The following is a 22588-nucleotide window of genomic DNA, read 5'->3' as shown; positions in this document are numbered from 1 at the left end:
CAGGGCATATTTCTTCTGGAGGGCCTTGAACCAGTGAGGCCAGCCACATCACCCCTTATGGACTTGGGAGAACATGGTGGTAAGCAGTACATACAGTTGAGGGGGGTGACAGGCAGCTCTGGAGTTGGGGGGAGCAGGTAGGGCTACACCCGCGTCAGAAGGTGGAGGGATGTGTGGGAAGGTACAGTTTAAGGGGGTAATCACAATGGAGACCAGGTGGCTGATGATGGGGGGGGGGGGTGGGGGGAGGAGAGCGGCACAGAGCATGTGCAGTGCATAGTGGGAACGGGTTTCCAATGCATAGCGGGGGGGGGGGGCTTCACTTAGAGTCCTCTCCTGGAATGTGAATGGGCTCGGTTACCAGCTGAAGTGGGGGGTGGTGCAGCACTACTTGGCGAGGCAGGCCCGGACATCTGATCCTACTGCAAGTAACACACGTCAAGGGTTCACACGGAGATTTTTTGGGAAGGGGCAGGTTTCAGTCTTTGGTTCAAACGGGCTACTTGGCTGGGGGGGGGGGGGGGGGGGAGAGGTCGGCATTTTGGTATGTAGGTCCATACTATTCCAGATGACACACAAATGGACTATTTCGTCAGGATGTTGGGCAGCGGTGGCTGACTTCTGGAATGGAGAGCATCTGATTGTAGCTTCCGTGTATTGTCCTCTCAGATTTCAAGGGCCTGGCCTGGACAGCATGGGGAAATGGATTGCAGATTGCCCAGAGGCTGTGTTGCGGGTTGGGGGAGGGGTGTAAATCTCACTTCAACTTGCATAGTGCGGACAGAGGGGGGAACAGAGGGATGACCCGAGAATTCGTTCTTTCCTGGAGTCAATGAGGCTGGAGTGTCTGAGGCGGGAGTAGTAATTCTCGTATGTGGCTAGTGCCTCTCGATCGCTTGCAACCTGGATTATTTTCTGGTACCGGGGTCGCAATGTTTTAATATACAGGAACACTCTCTACTTGACTTGGGGTATTTCGGATCACTCCCTGATCATTACGGAGTTATGGTTTCCTGGGGCTCTTCCCGGCCCGCCGGTCGGACCCGTGGGAGCTGATGGACTAAGATACTCGTCACCATGTTTCGGAGGTGTTGGGCCAATACTTCCAGGAAAATGAGGGGTCAGTGTCCTCGGGACTGGTAATTTGGGAGGCGTATAAGACTGTGGTCCTGGGTCAGTTAATTGCGCATGTGGCAGGCAAGAATAGAGGCAGACACCATAAGGTGGCGAAGCCGGAGAGGGAGCTGTCAGAGGTGGCAGCTGTTTATGTGGAGCGGCCGGACCCAGATCAGGCTTAGCGTTTGCCCCAGTTGTGGGAGGGCTATAGGAGACTAGTCCACCAGGAGGCAAGGACCCTGTACAGGCACTATAAGACTACTACTGAAGAAAGCATTATCATGCACTGCATTTACCATGATGCTTTGGGGCTAATTGAGTGCTGGAAGTAAGGCAGTGTGCTCCCACTCTCCTGTTTGAAGTTGACTTTTGTCAACATTGCAGCAAAACCTGTAATGATTGGCGAATGTGTCCGAGCAAAGACTGCAAACATTGCATTCTAAAAGTTTTCAATTTGCTGCTAACCATTTGGCTAACCTGATTAATATATCCAAGACACCAACAGGTAGAGGTGAAAGCACACTTCTCTAAATTAATGTGATGCTAGTTTGGGGACCACCAGGGTTCTTTCACCCTTAGGCTACATTCTTCCCATTGTCTCCGTAAGACTACTCCTTTCACTTATCGCTGCCCATGGAGTCCTCCACTGAAATATAAATTACAACCAAATTAATCTACTCAGTTCACCCAATAACTGCTTTTTACAGATTGAATCGTGGATAGCCTAGAACTAAAGGAGGTAAAATTAAATTAAATCTTCTAGAGATAAAGATCCATAGAGAAGAGTCACTACCATTTGCCAGTATCACCAATTTTTGAAGTCCACATTTTCATGGCAAAAAAACAACCTGCAAATTGCCTTTGATAACATTATGGATACAGAACAAGATAGACACAGAGATTCAAGCTTGCAGTTTGCAAATTACAAGTTCCTTGTCTTTCACCCCCACTGAAATTAAGGAAAAGGGATTGGGCTTCATAATTAACAGCAGACTTGACTACCGCAATCCTCATCTCAGCCTAAGCCATACTTCTCTTTATATCAAACAAAACTCTTCGACCAGACTGGGCTGGGGTTTGACACCCCCTTAATAAATGGATTCTGATGTGTAGAGTAGAGTCCAAGAGACTTTAGTCGGGCTAGCAGTGTCTGTGGTCGGGTTTCCACTCGGATTAGCAGCCCTTGTAGCACAGACACACTTCACTCTGAAGCTTTGCAGAGCTTGTATGCACCCACCCCTCCTCTTACCTTTCACACAAAACAGGCCATGAATAAACAAAGGACTGGATGGCTCTTAAGTCTTAAATAGTGCAGAGAAGCCTTTCAAATGAAATATTATTTTCATCCATTTTACCATTTCAATAGCGATGGTTAGGAAATCTCTGCACCGTTATTGCCATATCCCTACAATTACTGTGACCGCTTGTAACAGAAATTTCAGCGGCATGGAAAAAACAAGGATTACGCTGGACTACTCATAATAAGGGACCCTAGAAGTGCTTTGTTTGTAGTGCGCGCAACTTATACCTCCATAAATAAACACAAGATTCAAGGTCCAATGGCCTCAATGGGGTACCAAAACAACTTGCGTAGCCATATATACTGGTCCTGATATTCAAGTAGGCACAGCTTCCATAAATGAACCAGTCACCTAATTTTTACAGATTTATGCATTTGGGGAAAATGTACTTGGTAATGCATTTCTCAAACGTTTTAAATGTCGTAAATATTGGCGAGACAGGTTTTTTCAAAAACAGTTTTTAGGCCTACTGACTCTAACAAGGCGAACATTTTCTTCAGCACATGCTCCATTAACTTCTATATGTTAAACAAAATTTGGCATTTTAACCAATCCCCGGGAGGACAGTAGCAAAGTAGTAAATACATATTTAATTTTAACGTAAATCTCTATATTATTAGATACTTTTTTAATGTAACAAATGTATTCCTTAGTGAACAGAGCATGACACAGGTGTTCAAACTGATTTAGAAAATCTAAGACAATTACAGCATGTAAACAATCACACCAGGCAAATCTTATCATACAACTAAGCAGATGAAGACACCAAACAATCAACAGAACAAACAGCAGAATCAACAACCATATTACCTTCCAAAGAATTGAGTGACTTCTCTTTGGCAGTCTGGTATACGTTACTAAAATCGTCTCCAAGGTTTGGGTCAGCTCCAGCCGCAAGCAAAGCCTTCACTATGCTGTAGTTGATACAAGAGCAAAAGACAAAAGACCAGCGTTGATTTAATCCATCTTAGTCATTAAAATATTTCTGACAGCTGAAAAAGAAAATCATAAAATAACAATTAAACAATCCGCTTTTTCTAAATTCCCAACCAAGCAAACATGTCGAACTCTTTAAAATCTGTTATAAGCTGTTTATTTTTCAACCAGCATCCTCGGTATTATAAACAGATATTGAATCAAATAATGGCAAGGCAGATATGTGTCTGTCATATTTCTACATGTGCTTCTATGTACATGTCCCAGTTCTCTGGTGATGGGCCCGACATTATTCTTCAAAACATGTTGGCTGCGACGTTATTTTGACTCTTAAGTCACTATTGACAGTGCACACTTTTTTGTGATCTGTAGTTTGAAGTATCGACAATCCCTTTTTTTTATGACCTGGATATTAAAAAATTCACATCATCTTTTCCAAATGTTTTCAGCCTTCCATGTATAGATTCCACCAAAACCTTTCTATATCTGTATCGTACAGAGTTAGTGATAATATCAAAGGGATTCTGTTTACCAGTTCAGACTTCAGTCATCAAAGGGCAACAAACATCTAGGTGTGTATATTCTTAACTCTATTTCATCCCCCGGTCCAAGGATCACTTGCTGATCATCTCTACACTCCATCCCAAAACTTCAGACCACCTTTTGTAATCCATTCCACTTCAATAACTGCATTTTTGTGAACAGCTTCAGATGGCACCATTCGACTATGTAAGTAATTTACCATCTCACTTACAAAAACACAGTTATTGTCAAAATATGGACTGCATGGCTAAAATGCTCCTTACTCAAGTTTGGGAATGTCGACACTTTGATTATATAACTTTAAAAGGCCAACGTATAGTATGTCTTCATAAGTCCTACTGCAAATTAATAAAACTATCACAAGACAAGAATTCAAACAAACCCATAAGGTTGTATTCAAAAATGAGATTACAGAAGGCAAAAAGTAATTGATCATGAATCAAAATCTCAATAATAAGTCATAGTCAAAGAATACAAGAGGATCAACATAAGGTCTACGTCGAAAGCAACAATCAGCCAAAACTAAGTATAGTTCAGTAAGAGGACAGACACAAAAGCTAACTCCAAAGGAAAGCAAAGAAAGTCTGAATATAACGTGTATAAACAGACTATTGTAGAGGGTGCTTTGTTTAAAGGCACAATAAAGGCAACATTTAAACCAATAAAAAGACTAACAAAGTCTGATCCCAAAGTAGTAAGCTCAAGGCATGGCACTTTTCCCCAAAACATCACATTTTATAGGGGTTTCAGACAATGAAAATACACAAAATCATAGCGTGACATTACATAAATAGCATGTGCCAATATGTTATTTTTACACAGCAACCAATCAAATCAGCAGATGCGGGGAGCGTGACTCTACTCTCTTTAAAGTGCTCCAAGGCAGAATTAGCATTTTCACCTTCAAGGATGAACCATCAAAAGGTATATCCATGACAGAGGCTTATACATCTTTGGAGAATCCTTTAGAACACATCCAGCTATGTCGACGGAGCACAACACTTGTGCCAACCGCCTTCCCCAGACAAGCTAACCGCCTTCCCCAGACAATGAGTAGTATCTAGGACAGCGAAGATCACATATTTGTCCAAGTCTTGTTCATTATGGATTGTGTGAACCAAAGCGGCCCTAAGATCTTACAGGCAAGATCTCACTGAATGTGCTCCAGACGGCTTGTGCGTAGCAACCCAATAAACATATACATTTACTGACCGACCTGCCAGGCTAGCAGAGGAAAACATACATATGACAAAAACTCCATCCTCTTGGACTCCCTATATGGAGGAGTAATGGGGAATGAACTGGAATTCAACTTACTGGTTGAAGCCTGAACTACAAGGCTCTCCGGGGTAGGATGTTTAGTGAGAAAATCAGGGTACCCAGGAGCAGATTTTGATGCCTGTCACCCGCCTATTCACCAGTGGACAGGTATAGTGCTTTGACCAAGTGCCTGTGAAGGTATTAGTGAGGGCCCTGTTAAAGAGGTGCAAGGGCTCAGACATGGCTAGCTCAGGCTGCAGAATTTCTGTAAGGATGCTTGTTTTAGTCTCGACTGAAGGCAGCTATAAATCCAGGACCTCAGCTGCCGCTAGAACCACTACTTGAAATGATGCACTCTCTTGTGTTGGTGGCCCAAGTGGACAGTCAAAACCTGCCTTGGGAGAAGTTATCAAGCCTACTAGCCTCTAAATCCAGTGAGGGGAGGGAAAATCTCCCTGGCCACTATCATCATGGCCAGCCAGGGGTGTCCCTTGCTCAGAATCAGAGCCAAAAGGATAATAGAACCTCTGTTGACCTAACCACCCTAGTAGAGGTGCTGGGTCAGAGTAAGGTTGCACATTTGAAGTTTTGTAGCGTGAGATTGGGCCAAATTCGGTTTGTGTCTGATATCAGAATCAGCACTAGATCCATTTATGGCACCGGTGGCTTCACTATCGGCGTTGATGTGTGAGGGCTCAGTCTTGTCTTTGAGCCAGAATAGAAGCCCAACTGGAGTCAGTACAGGGGCCCGAATAGGGTCCCAGGGGTTCAGACCTCACCAAGGGCGAGTCTACCAGCAGTAAAATTACTGCAGGCCCTTGCAGATCCTTCAGGGCCCAGACGCGCAACAGGGGGAGGCAGTAGAGTGGCAAAAATCTGCAGCATCACCTCAATCTGCTGCTGTGTCACCAATGCCCAGGGAACTTTGGACACACCTGTTGGGAAAAGAGCTCCTGGACCAGGGACCTAGAGGGAGACTGAGTCACATCATAGCACCATTGCGCCTGCTCGTTGGATACAGAGTGGCAGGATGGGGTAGAGTCCTGTTTCTTTTTTTATGTTGGCACTTAGACTTTGATTTAGACTTACCGGAAGACTTAAACCGCAAAGTTGATTAGTCACAGGGTCAACCTCGAGACTGAGACTTAGCCCTTGACTAGGACTTAAAGCAAACTTATGCAAGGGTTGTGTTCAGTGACTTACAGCTTTTCTTCTCAGTCCCTGATCACCTTTGGATGCATGGGAGTGTATTTATCGCACAACTTAAAATCACGGCCGTGCCCATACACTATAAGCACACCTCATGCAGGTCCGTAACAGACATCTGTTTTCCAACATCACACCATGCTTTAAAACCTGTCGTTTTAAGAGAGGACATAGTTCCTTAACACACTTAATCCGCGGGGAGGTTCCATGTTTGACCGCCATCTTGGTTTTCAACCATGGTCTAGTCTTTTCTTGAGCACGAAGACGCAACGTCCAAGCGCTCCAAACAGAACTTAACCAGCCGGCATGCACTGTCGGAAATATGCGGTCCCCGGTGGTGCAACAAGAAGGGTGGCAAGGCAGAGGATGAATCTTGGAGTGGTAAGCATGGCCCATACCGCTCGCTTTTCCTCATTTATCGCTAGCTCTGAGCACACGCTGACCTTACTAAAATCCCCCGTATTGACTACAAAAATATCTTTCTCATAACACCCTTTCTCCTTCGAGTGTGACTACAAGCTACCCACTAACCCAGAGGAACCATGATGCGATGCAAAACTCGAGTATCTTTTAAGTATATGATGCGTTTTTATCGTATTATGTGTGTGTGTCTAAACTGCCTTTGACATATTTTGAGACCATAGATTGTTTGATTATAAAGCTCCATTTGAACTGCACTAGATGTGTCCACTCATGACATGATTTTATCTCACATGTTTTCTTCACTTAGAGGTGCTCACTACAACGAGATTGATATTGCTGAACTTAAAAGAAGAAACATGCATACGACCACATGGTTGTATAGTCGAACTCTCTGCTTACATTTCCACAGAAATGCAGACAGAAATCGCCAAATAGGTGGTAAATGTATTTGCACCATTTTCTTTAGCATGCAATAAGTGTGCATTCGGTGTAACACAGCAGGAGTGGTACCAGGGAGTTATTTACCCTAGGTCTTTATGAAAAGCCAATAGGGGTATGGCTTGAAAAATATCGACGTTGTAGGAAAGCAGGCACATAACATCCTCCTTTCCAATCTTCCCTGTTTTTAATTCATACTAAACCAGAGGCCATAATAATAAGGATACACCTACTGACCAGGTATAGTTAAGATATACTCCAGCACAGAACACCCCACCCCTATTTTTAAACACCATCTCCTTTATCATTGTATAGCCACTTAAAAGCTCCAGTGTAGCCCGTAACTCGCAGAAAGCCCTGTTCCATAGTGGAACGGGCTGGACCCGATGATAAAGCATGCAACCAAGGGGTAACCCTGGTGGGTGAGGGTTTTGTAAGAGCACTCAGTTTTCTCCAGAAGAGGGTTAGTCTCTTCAACATAGCTGGGTTCCCATTTTGTGATGAAATACTTGTTGTGGAGGACAAATCTAGGATATCATCTCACCCCCCCCCCCTCCTTTTTTTGAAGCACCTATAAAAGAATGCACAACATTGGCTCTGGTTAAAGTTTAGTGCAATGAGAAATTCAGTTGTCCACATCACTAATTTAATGTCATACCAAGCAATTGATTTACTGGGACAGGGATTGAGCATGGGCTCGTCTGGTGACATCACTAATTATGAGATAGTAGGATTGGAGGTTCTATTGGGAGTTTCAGGGTGTATAGGTAATTCAGGACCATTCAGAACTTCAAGGTGTTGTTATTCCATGATTCTTCAAAATATGAATATCTAGTTAGACCTCAAGGCACACGGCTAAAAATATTTCATTGCCTAGCTAATCAGAAATGCTTTTCCTGTAAAGTTCAGTTCATCAGCAGCTATGAGAAAAGGCTGTGTATCACATTTTCTCCTCTGAAAACAAACAATCCGATAGTCTGACAACTCCAAATTCCGAAGAGCATCTTGGACACTTAGCTGTCGTTGGTCATGGTAAACAGTAGTCTGCTAAGCCTGTATGCCTTAGTACTGTACCCTTTGACCAAAAAGAACACCAAGATTTTTAATAGTATTGGAGGAGATCATGGGTTTCTAAATAGCGGATGGTCACGTGAAACGATTTAACAAGGCAAGGAGCCTTAAATTACAGGAAATTCATTCCTGCCTGGGCTTAAAGCTGTCAGTTGAAATATATCTGAGCAAAGTAATGCATGTGTGAGACTCTCTCCTCCAAATTTATGACTGGCAAATGAGTCTCGTTATCGTCATACACCTTAAAGGCAAAGGTGATAAACTTGGATAATCACGAGAAAGGAATTAGGTAAATGTTGAAAAACATAGGATAGAATGGAATATTAAGAATATTGAGAGCCTCAAGACAGAAAGGAGGTGAACCAGTCCAGAGTTTTCCCCTCGACACAGCAAACATTTGTTTTGTTGGTGACAATTTCTTCCACAGATTTGCTGACCAATGGGAGACAGGACATGATTCTAGAGCTGGAGGGAACTTGGGGGTAATACCTTTATTCTAAGTACGGCAACACAGTCCAGTCTACAAATGATCTATTTATGATAGTAGTAAAAGCATGGGGCAATGATTTTTCTATTTAAAAATCTTAGCTGGGCACGGGTCTAATACAGAGGATGAGAGGCCCACATTGATAATGGGGTTGGTGGTGTCCAACAGTGAGATCTGTAATAGGCCTATGAAACGAGAGGGTATATGATTTTGTGGTCAAAGCTATGGCTGCGACCACTCCTATAGCTTGGATTCATCTCGAATGTGCTTGATTAAATTGATGAAGAATAGCTGATATCTGGGAGCAATATCTTTTGATGACTGATCTCTCAAACTGTAACATTAACGATTGGTCTGTTTCTTGAAGCTTTGCCGAGTCATTGTCAGAACTCTTGATTAATATTTGTAAATTGGACCCGGCTGTTTGGGCCTCAATGTAGGAAGTACTCTGTGGAATCTTCTGAAGGCAATCTGGTTGTAGTTCTAACAATTTCTTACATCAATGATCAAGGTTCCAGCAGGGTTTTCTTATTTCAGCAATATCTTCAGAGAACTAGGTGCACTTTTCTGGCATTCATGTGGTTCTATGTTCTTAAGTGACCTGCGATCTAAATGCTCAGGTGAGTCATTCACTGTGGAACAGAAATATTTAGTTATGTCTTCAGTAGTTGCCTCAGCTTTAGTGCAGTTTCTCAAATATTCAATGGCTATCCTGTTCCAAAAGCAACTGCTTTCTTGACTTAGAGATGGGGATGATGAAGGGAGATTATGTGGTTGTCAGAGCAGGGTACAGGCAGCATGCCCAGGCTGTTAAAAGTGAAGATGCAGCTAGCACCCAGCCAAGGGTGTGACACAGCTTATACATATCAGCTGCATGATTAAATTCAGAGCTTTTGTATGTTGTCCAATGCAACGGGTGCAGGTTTGACATGATGTCCCAAAGATATGAATGTTCTTTGATAAGTGGTTAGCTCCACAAGTGAGGTTAATAAATTATCAACAAACATGTAGGAGGTGTTGGGCAAACCATGTACTGTTAGTTTAGCTAGTGTTGAATGAGTGTCATGGTGATTCTGAGATCAAAGCAGTTTTAAATGCGACAAGGAGTGTATTGAGAAGGACCACTTTGCGGGAGAGTTGATAATGGTAATGGGGGCACTACACTGTGTTGAGGCTAGATTTGTTGGGAGTTCTTAGTTCTTGGCAGGGGTGGATGTAAGGATGGCCGGCTTGGATTTTCCTGGGCAGGTACAGTACAGATTAAGAGAGCGGTTGTCAACTTCAGGCAGTCAAAGGTTTCATTTTATGAGACAGAAGGCAGATTAGCAAAATTGCCAGGATTAAAACTCTTAACTTTGTGCTTGGAGAGAGAGAATTTATAAGATGTTCAATTAAATATATGTGGAAAATGGTCTGGTGCCTGAGCCTTAAAATTATTTAGTACTAGATAGTCAATGACAGTGAACTACTAAAAAGAATCAGGCTATCCTTGCAGATATTAGTTAGAACCCACTGATGAAATCCTGTTTGGGATACACAAATATGAGCAAAGCGAAGATTAGGAACTCGTTTCAAGGGGCTGAGAGACGGACTGTTTGGCTGGGTTTTGGAAAAGAGAAGTTGCACGGCAAGAAATGCTCAACACTGGACAATTATCACACTTCTCGAATACTACACAGATTTTGGAGTCTGGGGCAGGAGCAGGCATCTGGTTACTGAAGAAGAATAGCTGAAGTTTAGTGGTAATATATTTTGATAAGTGATCTCTCGAACTGAGACTTTAAAGATTGATCAGTTTCTTGAAGCGCAAGAACAAGAGAAAAGACGGTTGACTACAAATTTCTGCACCTCATGCCAGTTCTGATGTGTATACAGATCCAGCGCATATTAATATCTTATATTCGTTATTGATCTACTTTGTTGCTTATTATTATAGACACTTTTACTGGGATAGATTTTAGCGCAGAGTTCAGGAACCCTTATAGATTTGTGAACCTTATATATTACCAGGCCTTGCACTGGTCGGCAAAATTCCATAGGAGGTGAGATTTAATTTCCTTTTCGAGTAAATAACACAATAGTCCATCTAAGAGCATTGGGTATATGTTGCTTTAATATTAAAATTTGTCTTTAGCTTAGGATTTGATAGGGGTGCCACGATGAGCATTTCTTTGTTCATTTATTATTTTTTCTTTCTTTCTATCTCCCCCTCTACTTTTCTTTGATATTACCCTGATTTGCTACTAATGGTTCGATTTATTATGTATGGAAAATGTTGTACAAAATGTTTATGTATGTTTAAACTTTACATGTTACTTTTAAAATATGATGATTTTTGTCTCCTTTTTTCTTTCCCTTTTTCGTTTATACTGTAGAGACTGTCCAGGTGTGACTTGATGTTTTTATGTGTGTAATATGTCATTTCAGTGTATTGTGAGTTTTTATTTAGATACATGTTGTTATAAACTCTATAATTCTGGTGTGGCCAACTTTTCTGACCACACATTAATATGTTTTGGCATGTTTTTCTTATAATGTGTGAAAAAATATTCTTTCAGAACTATTTCCAAACAAAGAGCTATCTCAGGACCACACATTAATGCTCTCCTGTATATATCCATTATGTGTGGTGAAGAGTAATTGTATAGAAGAAATACTCTCATAGGATTGTGGAATTGTCACATTGTTATGTTTTAATATCAATATTTGATGTCATGTTGTCTCATATAATTGTTTTTTGTATATTCATTTTTGTGTCAGTACTAATGCTGTTTTATGTTCAAACATATGTTGCTTTTCCTCTCTTTATATTTGTATTATTGTGTCCACAAAATATTGAATTTTTTTTGTACTTTTTTCAGCCCTGATGAAGTTCTCCCAAGGAGAACAAAACGCGTTGGCTGGAACTTAAAGCTTTTTTGATACTGATTGAAAAATAAAGAAACTTAAGTAAAAACTTATCTCTATAATCTGGACTTTGTTATTCTGCGCACGCCCATCAAATCGCAGTTTCTTGAAGCCTTGCGAGTCACTGTCAGCACACTTGATTAAGTTCTGAAAATTGGCCTGGGCTGTTGTTTAAGGCCCCATTGTTTATCTTAGGGAGTACTCTTTGGAATCTTGTTGGTGCCAATGCCTTGAGCAGAAGTAAGTAGAAGAATAACTCAATTCTTGGTCTACTGTAGTTGTCTGCCAAAGAGATACCACACTATCTTGGGCTGATATCAACATATAGGCCTTTGGGTAACCTTCTGCATGTACACAAAAATGGATTCAACTGTATTCTGAGGAATCCATCGTCAAGGAGATCTTGGGATCTGAAGAGATGAAAGGTGTCAGAGTTATACTAGGATTCTAGTTTTGATACTGCTCTGCAAGGAAAATGTTGTGGCTGCTGCAAAGTGCATGGTAAATTCTGGAGTGCTCCAGGGTCTACCTGGATGCCAGAGGCCCTCAATCCCTGAGTGGTCTGAAAATGGCATACAGTGAACCAGAAAGAAATTGGCAAGTAGCATCATGCACAACCGCTGACCTCTTCCACAACATCAGACTCCAAAATTCTGCGTTCAGCACAATCCCAATGAAAGAAATTTGTTTGGCATATGAGCAGAAATTTCTTAAGTTTATTATTTGCTCTGTTAATTTCCAACATCTCATAACACCAGTGACGGGCAGCACTGGACACTATAATGCTAATTCCATTTTAGGTGCTAACTAATGTTTGTACCTGAAATGGGATTTCAAATTGGGTATTATCTGGACTAGGGCTAAATGCACATGTGCTATTTACCCATCTGCAAATTATGTACTGTTTACTATTTTACAACCTGTCAAGGATATTGTTGGCAAATAGCATTACATTTTAATCTGAGCACTCCGGGGTGCGATTCTGATTTGAGCACCAAGCAACGGTCCACCAGTTCAAAATCCTGTTACAGGCTAAAGCAAGATTTCTCACCTGAAATAGTTTTAGACCCTAAATCAAGCTCTAAAAAGAAAGTGACTGCGTTTAATGAAGACAGTCTTGAAATCTCGGACCAACTTTGACTCAAATTTGGTGCCACATTTGACGGGTAAATTTGGATCCACGGTGTGTCTTCTTGTTCAGTGACAGACCCTCTCCCTGTTCCTCTTTTGTTTCTGGGCCAGCCCTTTTTCCAAGGTGCCTCCAGCAGCCCATTCCAGGAGGACAACCTACCACTCTGCGTCCACATCATTTCACCATTGTGCCAGAGGGAGTTTAGCTAGCAAGCCACAACTAATAATAATAAGGTGATTTATAGAGCGCCTGGTTACTCCATTCGGAGTGTCCCCACACTACCCCCAGTATGACCAAGAACATCAGAACAGACCCTAACTAAAAAGCTAGACCAACCTATAATTGTATAAAAAGCCAAGTCTTAAGTTTCTTCCGAAAGATTGCTTCAGACTTCTCCTTTCTCAGATATAAAGGCATGCTTTTCCACTGATTAGAGGCCAGCAGGCCAAAAGACCAGACCCGCCACCCATGCATACTTTTTTAACTCTGGGCGTAGCAGCAAGCTAGATCCCAGCAGATCTCAAGGTGATAGAATTTTATCAGGGGACGCAAGTAGCCGGCTACCTTCCCATTCAAGATTTTTTGGCAGATACACAATGCTTTAAAAGCCACTCTCTTTCTCACTGGAAGCCAGTGTAACTTGACAAGAGCTGTCCCAATGGATGTCCACCTCTGGATATTAAGCAGCAGATGGGCCGCTGCTTTCTGAAAGCTCTGAAGTTTTGTCAATCTACCCTGTGAGAGTCCTGGATATAACACATTACAGTAGTCCAACCTGGACACTACCAGCGCCTGCGCTACTGATTTCCTGGTTGCCTCTGGGAGAAAACCCAGAACTTTGCTCAGAATTTTTAGGATACCGAAATACCTTCCCACTAGACACGAGATCATAGATCAGCCTTAAACCGGACTCTGAGGTTCTGCACTTCCTGCTTGGGTGTTGGCACTGGCCCAAGTACATCCGGCCACCAGGCGGAGGTCCAAATAGATGGTTGTTTCCCTACTAGGAGGACCTCTGTTTTTCCAGCATTCAGTTCGAGGCAACTATGATTCACCCATTCTGCCATATCAACCAGACAAGAGTTTAATCTGGCTGCAGATTCTCCATCATCTTGGTAGAGGGTGATAATCAGTTGTGTGTCATCGGCGTAAAGATACGATGTTAAAGCCATGAAGCTCTATGACATTCGCAAGGGGGCGCTTATAAATGTTGAACAAAGAGGGGCACAAAGCTGCGCCCTGAGGCACCCCCTGCTGCAATAAAACTGCCTCTGACCGAAAAGGTTGTTGTACCACCCGGAAAGTGCGATTTTGAAGAAAGGAGGCAAGCCAGCGTAGGGCCATCTCATCGTCACCACACTTCCATAAACGTTCCAGCAAAAGACCCTGGGATACAGTGTCAAATGCTGTGCTTAGGTCTAACATAATCAGTGCCGCAGTTTTACTCCCATCCGCTATCAGTCTCAGAGATTCAGACGCCAACAAAAGCCCCAACTCCGTGATGAACTCCAGGCGGAAGCCCTATTGGGTTTCCTTCAATATGTCTTGGGCCTCCACAAACCTCATCAGCTGATCATTTACATGTTTCTCGGCCACCTTGGAAAAAAAAGGAAGCAGAAGATGGGTCTAAGATATTTAGGTTTTGTGGGGCCTAGCGTGGATTTTTTCACTAGTGGCACAACTATCTTCTGAAGCACAAGCTGCCTCACTTTAACTGCTGGGTTACAATGGGAGTCACAGCAGACATTAGGCTACAGATGGGCTGGACAGGTGTTAGTGGAATAGAATGAGTTTTGAAACAGAACATCGGAGACATTGAATTGAGAAGCTTGTACATTTTCTAGTTTAGTTCAGGAGTTTCAAACTAGTTAATAATATTTGCGAGATCATTCACAACAGAGAAACTGTTTTATATTAGTTGTAGAGGTTTGTATCACAAGAATGGGCCACAACGTGAGCTTCCTCCCATCTGGTGACACCTTTTAGTTTGACAGGGTTACTTTTATGGTGTCTTCTCCGTCCCACCCTAACACTGACAGAAGCTCGGGAGGGTCATCAGGACCCATGCAGTTTCAGGAGCATTGAAGAAAAGAGATCCTCTGGCAAGTTGCAGAATCCTGGACTTTATAAGAGTAGGGGGCTCTAATTCAATACATGCACACTCGCACACACACTTATATTCACAAAAAAGCCAAGGTTAAAGTGTTATAGTTTAGTGATGAACTGATATAAAATTAATAAAATTAACATAACTTGTGCCCCTACCATGCACTGCTTATGACCTCACATATTACACTCATGACATATTATGGTTTAACTCCGTTTTATTATTTGTAAGCAAAATAATACAACACAAATAATACATCAACCCACCTACATCCGCCGGCCGGTGGGTAAAAGTAATATCATAAATTAATGAAAGAAGAAATAAATAGACAAAAAGGTAAGCGTAGAGACAAAAGAGAAGGGAATGTATATATTCGAAAAGTTCAATTAATACTCATTAAAGAGGTTGGCAGGTTCCGCACAGAGGTTGGTTAAGGAATAGTCAGAGAGTGGGGGTGGGGGTCACTCATCTGAAGTGTCTGATTGTGTGAGGTGAAGTAGATGCAAGTATACGGGACAGGTAAGCTTCATAAATTTGTTTGCTAAGTATCGAATACTAGTGCCGGATGTTTTATCAAACCTCAGGAGAGCATGTGTGACTGTTGCCGTTATCTTTTCCATACCCAAGAGTTCCCATAGTTTATGACGCCAATCCAATTTTGTCAGGATAGCATCAGTACCACAACGAGATAACAGCACCTGCTTTGCTGCTCCAATTGTTAAGGTAATGGCTCGCCCACGGTGTGGTTTCAAGGGATAGGTCGATGTGTTCAGGAGTCCTAGCAGTATATAGCTGGACAACCTAGCCAATTCAGTGCTGTGAATGTCATCAATAATTGCCAGGACTTCAATCTAAAAGTATTGTATTTTTGGGCACTGCCATTGTAAATGTCTGAGGGTGCCCCCCAGGCCACACTGTCTCCAGCAATGAGGGTCCCACCTGGGTTTCCATTGGGCTATTCTGGCTGGTGTATAGTACCAGTAGTGAGCTATCTTGAGGAGCATCTCCTTGCCCGCTGTGCTACAAGCCGATCCCCTAGGCCTGTCTACTATGTCATACCACTCTTTAGATGTGAAGTTCGCGCTTGCACTCTACCTCTTACCTACATTGTGCCAGTGTTTTGGCGTGTGCAATGGGAGTGAGAAGAAAAGCGTAGGCATTTATCAGACGGACGCGTAATTATCTATTTCTCACACTTTGTAAGGGTACGACTCGCATAGGGGCGAATATTAGGCTGGAGAATCCAGTGACGGAGAGCCAAATATTGCCTAAAAGTATTGGGAGGTAGGTCGTAGTTAGAGCAAAGTTGGGGGAAGTCCATCATACCATCTACATCGAAAAAGTCTCCCACTATCTTAACGATTCGCTTCCTGCCATTTAAGGTAAGAGTCTCACTTTGCCACTGGAGGGAAATCGGGATTTCCTATGAATGGCGAAATGGGTGAGTTGCGCGAGGAAAGGAGATTTATCTCCTGCACCTTGTCCCATACTCTAACTGTGGCATTAGTGACCGGTAAGACATAAAACCACGGTGGACGGAGCCTCTTGGGGAGCCACAGTACCTTCGTACATGAATTCTTGCAACTGCCTGATCAATGAAACACCAGTGTTTCTCTGAGCTGGTCCTATACCATTTTACCATGTAGTGCAGCTGCGCCGCCTGGTAGTGCCTCTCTAGGTGTGGAATCCACAGCCCCCCATCAGCTTGGTGCAGATACACCTGCGTTCGAACCATGCATGCCTTCTCCCCCTCCTGCCCCCCAAAATAAAAACCGCGTATAAGGTGTTACAATTTGCTTAAGAATTTTGCCGGGGGTTGAAGTGGCAGGGTTTGCATGATATAAAAAATGCTAGGGAGCAAGGTCATCTTAACTGCCGCCGGTCTGCCTAGCCATGACAATGTATACTGTTTCCAGGAGGAAAGTTCTGCACGAGTATTAAGGAGGAGTGTGGAGTAACTTTCTAGGGCTGTGCTGTCGGTCGTTGGGTATATTTGAAGCCCCAAGTAATTGAACCCTTGGGTAATCTAGTCAAAGGGAAGTAAAGTTGCTAGGCAAACTTATTTTTATTTTTTATTTTTTTCCGTTTCTAAAACCTTTATTAACATAAAGGAACAATACAGGCAGAATCACCCTCCCAATGCGAAGGCACAGCTCCACACGTATGCAGTTGAGGGCGCTCTTACACAGCCATTTAGCCGACATCCCAGGGGACCGGCGGCATTACTACATACCAAACGGAAAGAAACCCCCAGCATGATCACTACGCCGGCCAGGGCCGTGTCTCCCCCCATACCCTAGAGGAGCGAGCGCGCGCTGGGCAGGAGATCCCACGCGCCAGTCTCATTCCGCCAATCTGCCATCTCCCCTGTATGTTCCACCCTTATCGCTAACCCCCCCCACCCCACCCACCACACACGCACTGTCTTCTCCCATGTCTCTGCAGTATCCGCACGCTTCCATCATCTCGCCATCCCGGCGTCCCCAGCCCAAACGTCCTCCCACAGTCGGTCCACATTTATCCTCGCAGCCCACACACCCCAACGTGAGCCATTCGCGGAGCCAACCCAGTCAAACTAGGAACTTATCTATCCGCACACTCCGCATGCAGCCCCCTCTCCCACTCTGTGTGACGGGGAGCCTCAAAGGCGCACTTCCGCGGTGCTCTGATCATATCCATGGTCCCCCACCGCAGCTGAGTGTCCACCGGGTTCGACACTCTGTGTCCCTCCCTGACCATCCAACTCAGGGTTCCCAGGTGCCAGCGTCGCTCTGTACAGCCCCCAAAAGTTCTTGGGACGGCTTTTAGGTGGTAGCAGTTCACTGTATATCTCCGCCTGTGTGCTGCAATACAACATGTCGCTGGCCCATCGCTTTTTAGTGGGTAGTGGTCCTCTCATCCAGCAAATCGCCACAACTCTCCTGGCTATCAGCAGTGCAATGTCTGCCAGGCGGCGCAATGCCGGCGGGAGGGGTCTGGAGTACCCCAACAACGCCAAAGCTGGGCTAGGGAGGATCTCCACCTCCAGCATCTTACTAAGCTCTCGGAAGACCTCCGCCCAGTACCTGGCTACCCCCGGACAGTACCAGGCCATGTGCATGAAATCCGCCACTGGGTAGGGCAGCGCTCACACTCCGCGGATTGGCGCAGCCCGTACCTATGCAATCGCTCCGGGGTATAATATACACGCTGCAAGAATTTGAAATGCACCAATCTGTGTCATCCGTTTAATGATACCGTCTTGGTGCTGGCGCAGCAGTATTTCCACACCTCATCTGTGATCTCCATATTAAGATCCGTCTGCCATGCCATTCTCGCCGCGTCGCACCGGTTCGCCATACGCTGGTCCCCCAGTCTTTTGAGTGTCGTGACCAGCTTGGCTGACGCCGTGGTCTTTATGACATACGTGAGCTCCAGGACCTCCGGGGGCTCCGCCGTAGCCGGCCCCAAGAGGGCCGAGAGCGCACCGCGCACTCTATGGAACTGAAAACGCTGTAGGGGCGTGGGAGCCGGCAACGGCGAGCCAATCTGGTCCCACGTCCTGGCTACGCCGTCTACGAACAAATCCTCCATCCGTAAAATGCCCAGCTGACTCAGCGCCCGTATCACACTCTTGTCTCTTAGCGGGGGGAGCCACACCGCCCACTCCACCGGCAGCAACGGAGAGTACAGGATCGCGCAGCCCCGGGCCTTCGCTAACTCCCGCCAAGCATGAGTTGTGGCCTTAAGGGAGTCTCAGCTTCCCACCCTACGATCTACCGGCTGAAAGACGATTGCCGGTAAAGGCAGTGGGTCCGCGAACAATTTCTCTAGAATCACATGGGGGACCCCTGGGTCAGCATGAATCCACGTGTGCAGGTGTGCCGCCTGCGCGATTCTGTAGTACCTTTCCAGGTCCCGCGCACCCAGCCCCCCCAGTTCGTACGGCAGTGTCAACACCTCCCATCTAACCCTGGGCTGCTTGCCACCCCAGGCCAGGGTGACCAGCGCTTGGTTTAGCTGCTTGAAAAAAGGCCCTAGACAGCACGACCGGGATATTATTGAACAGGAATAGGAACCTCGGCAAGACCACCATTTTCATGATGGCGATTCTGCCCAGCAATGTCAGGGGGAGCCGATTCCACGTCTCCACATCTTCAACTAACTTGGTGTATGCCACTCCGTAGTTCTCCCGGATGAGCACCTCCGGGTCCCTGTGCAGCTGAATCCCCAAGTACCGTACCGAATCCGTTGTCCACTGCAGGGGGTATTCCATTTGGAACGGCAGTGTCACCGGTGACAACAGGAACGCCAACGACTTGCCCCAGTTCACCTTAAGGCCAGACAGCGCCCCGAACCAGACTACCTCCCTAAGAATGGAGGGGAGATTCGCCTCCGGGTCCCTCACATACAGCAGGGTGTCGTCGGCATAGGTCGAAATGCCAATCTTATAAGTGGGAAAGCTGATGCCCTCATGTCTATGGTATTCCCTAATGGCGCAGGCCAATGGCTCCGCCACCAGGGCGTATAGGAGAGGGGAAAGGGGGCAACCCTGCCTGGTGCCCCTTCCTATGTCAAAGGCGTCCGTGACTCGATCTCCGATCCGCAGCCGAGCTGTGGGGCGGTAATACAAGGCACCCACCATCTGCAGAAAGGGTTCACCCAGCCCGAACTTGCGGAGCACCCGCACCATGAATGGCCACTCTACAGAGTCAAATGCCTTTTCCATGTCCAGAAAAAGCGCCAAGGCCTTGCACTCCGGACGTACATGCTGCATGGCACCCAACACAGTACGGATATTATATGTGAGGTTTCTTGATGGGATAAAGCCCGCCTGCTCCGGGGCCACCAGTTCCGGCACCAGCAGCGCCAGGCGCGTGGCCAAGACCTTAGCATACAGCTTGGCGTCCACGTTAAGCAAGGAGAGCGGCCGGTAGGACCCGCATATGTTAGGGGGTTTCCCAGGTTTCAGTACAGTGACCAGTAGGGCCTCTCTCATGGTATCCGGCATACATCCTTCCTGGCATATCTCATCAAATAGCGTGATCAGATGTGGGAGGAGCACGTCCTTGAAGGCCTTGTAGAAGGCCACTGTCAGCCCATCAGCGCCCGGCGCACTGCCTGACCTCATGCCCCCCAATGCCTCCAGGATCTCATCCTGTTGGATGGGCAGCATCAGAAACTCCCTCTGTGAGTTAGACAAGAAGGGCATTTTAATATAGCTGAGGTAGTCGTCTATTTCCTCCTCCATCTGCGCTGACTTAGATGAATAGAGGTCTGCATAGTACTCCCTGAATTCCGCCACAATCTCCTCTGAGTCTGTGATCACTGTGCCCGCGGGGGTGACAAGCTCCTCTATTACCAGGGGCTGTCTGCTATTACGCAAGATCTTCGCCAGCAATGCGCCCGGGCGCTCACCTTCCCCGTACGTACGGGCAGTTGCGTACTTGCCCATGTGCTGCACTTCTCTGTCTGCTTCGCTATTGTATTCCGCGACCAACTCGCAAATCCTAGCTTCAACCCCGTCAGCCGGGGACCGCAGCAATTGCTTTTCTAGCTGCGCTAACTGCGTTTCTATGGTCCGCATACGCTGTCGAATGCACTTAAGGACACTAGAGTGTTTGGCCATAGCCGCGTATGTAAGCTTTGAATGAGTCCCATATCGTGTAAAAACTCTGTACCGAGCCCAGGTTCTTATCAAAGAAAGATTCTATGTCGTCCGCCAACTCCCCCCTGAACGCCTCGTCTAGCAACGCGTAGGGCGGGAGTCGCCAGGTGAATGGCGGGATCCGCCTGTTCGGGGAGTCTAGTGTCAGTAGAAGAGGGGAGTGGTCCGAAAGCGTACGCGGGAGGACTATGCACTCCTTAACCGCCGCCAGTAGGGAGCGCGATATCAACCAATAGTCGATTCTAGTGTGCACGTCATGGTAAGCAGAATAGTGCTTGTAACCTCCTTTCCCCGAGTGTCCGTGCCTCCAGGCGTCAACCAGATCGAGTCTAGTCATCTCCGCCTGCATGCGCATGGCAGCTGCCGCCGGGCGCCTCACAGACCCCGATGAGCGATCCACCGCCGGGTCGAATATGAAGTTGAAGTCACCCCCCCACACCATTCTCGCGTGTTCGTGCTGTCTACAAAGTGCAGCCAGCGTGACGTAGAAGCCTGGATCGTCAATATTTGGACCATACATGTTTACTACCATCAGGTCATGACCCTTTCCCGTACACCTCGAAATCGAGTAGCGCCCGTGCGGATCAGCCTCAAGCGCCGTCAGCTTCAATTTGGAGTTCGGATTTACCCACGTGACCACACCCCGGGAGTGAGTTGTAAAGCCGGCCGCCACGCTAGTGCCCGCCAAGCCTCATGCAGAAAGCATTTTACTCCCTGGGGGAAGGTGTGTTTCCTGTATTAGGGCTAGGACAACGTGGTGCCTGTGAAAATAGTTCAGCACTTTCCGGAGTTTACGGAAGTCATTTAGTCCCCGAACATTCCACGTGAGCATTCTGAGTATGCTAGTATTGCTTTCACCATTCACCACACTAGGGTCTGCCATCGCAACATCCGCACTCCATTCGCGCCCCCAGGAGGAATTTTACGCAGGATACCACTTACTGGGCGATACCGGGCATCCACATCCAAAACGTACAAGACTGACCAAAACACATGCCTCGCAGTGCGTCGTGCTCCCAACCACACCATCTTCCAAAAACCCCACCCAACTGCATTCCCCCCCCTCCCACAGCCGACCTCCCCCAACCTGGCCAGACAGGACCCCACTCCCACCCCCCACCCCTCAAAACCACACACAACTCTCGTTGACATTTCCCAGAGCAGTCCCAATGGGGACCTCGTAGAGCAGCAGCGTGGGGGCAGAGACTACCAGGCACCTGTCACCTCCTACTAGGTAGCACCTCCGGGTAGTAATGTACCCTCCCCGCCTTGCCCTCGGACATCACCCAACGTGGGCCGCCCCACCTCCGCCTCCGCCTCCGCTGGGTCAAGGGGGGGTGAACCCAAACCACTCCCCTGTGGGACCGAGCCAGACGCCCTATGTATCAAGTCCGCTGCCCCCAATAGGCCCCCGGCACCCGCCAACCCCCCACCCGGGCAAACTCAGGACCAATTCTGATAAGCAAACAACCTGTAACACCCTAGGGGGGGGGGGACCCCAGGTGCCCGGAAGTCGGGCTACTTATGCCAGCCTTTATGCGGGCTCAATGTATTTTCCACCAGTTATTACTAGGTCACGGGGTCCCCAGTGTGCCTACTTGTCCAATATATCAGAAAAGTCTCACCAGAGAGCAGCGGCATAGTCCCCATGTGCGGCCGCATCAGTCACAGCACGTCGGGCAGCTTCAATGCCCCATCCAGTGCCTGGGCATCAATCACCCCCCGCCCAGCAAGCAAGACCAACCCGCCCCTCCGTACACTAGGTCCGACCGCCCACCTTAGGCTAGTCCTGCTCCTCCAGGCGCGCCGTCTCCTCCGTAGCGTCGTTTTGGCTCCGCGGGCTGCTCCGCTGTTCCCTTGACCAGTCCTTCAAAGAACGCTGCAGCTCCTTTGGATCAGTGAAGAAGTGGGAACGACCCTGCCTGTTGATCCGCAGTCTCGCAGGGTATAGCATCGCATAGTCCAGGCCTAGTTCCCGGAGTTGTTTTTTATATGGAGCAAACTGCCTTCGCTC

General features: G+C 46.3%; 1 protein-coding gene across 2 annotated transcripts in view; it reads right to left on the bottom strand.

Annotated features, from left to right (window-relative positions):
* CLPB (ClpB family mitochondrial disaggregase) overlaps nt 1-22588 on the bottom strand; it is a 1140376-nt gene that overhangs the window by 855175 nt on the left and 262613 nt on the right. For both annotated transcript variants that reach the window (XM_085623404.1, XM_085623405.1), the window contains exon 4: nt 3228-3331. In XM_085623404.1, the coding sequence (XP_085479530.1) occupies nt 3228-3331 (104 nt within the window). The remainder of the gene's footprint in view (nt 1-3227; nt 3332-22588) is intronic.

This window comes from Triturus cristatus, chromosome 8 (genome assembly GCF_964204655.1).
Source record: "Triturus cristatus chromosome 8, aTriCri1.1, whole genome shotgun sequence".
Taxonomy (NCBI): domain Eukaryota; kingdom Metazoa; phylum Chordata; class Amphibia; order Caudata; family Salamandridae; genus Triturus; species Triturus cristatus.
Note: the sequence above shows the minus strand (reverse complement) of the source record. Positions and strands in the feature narration are given on the sequence as shown.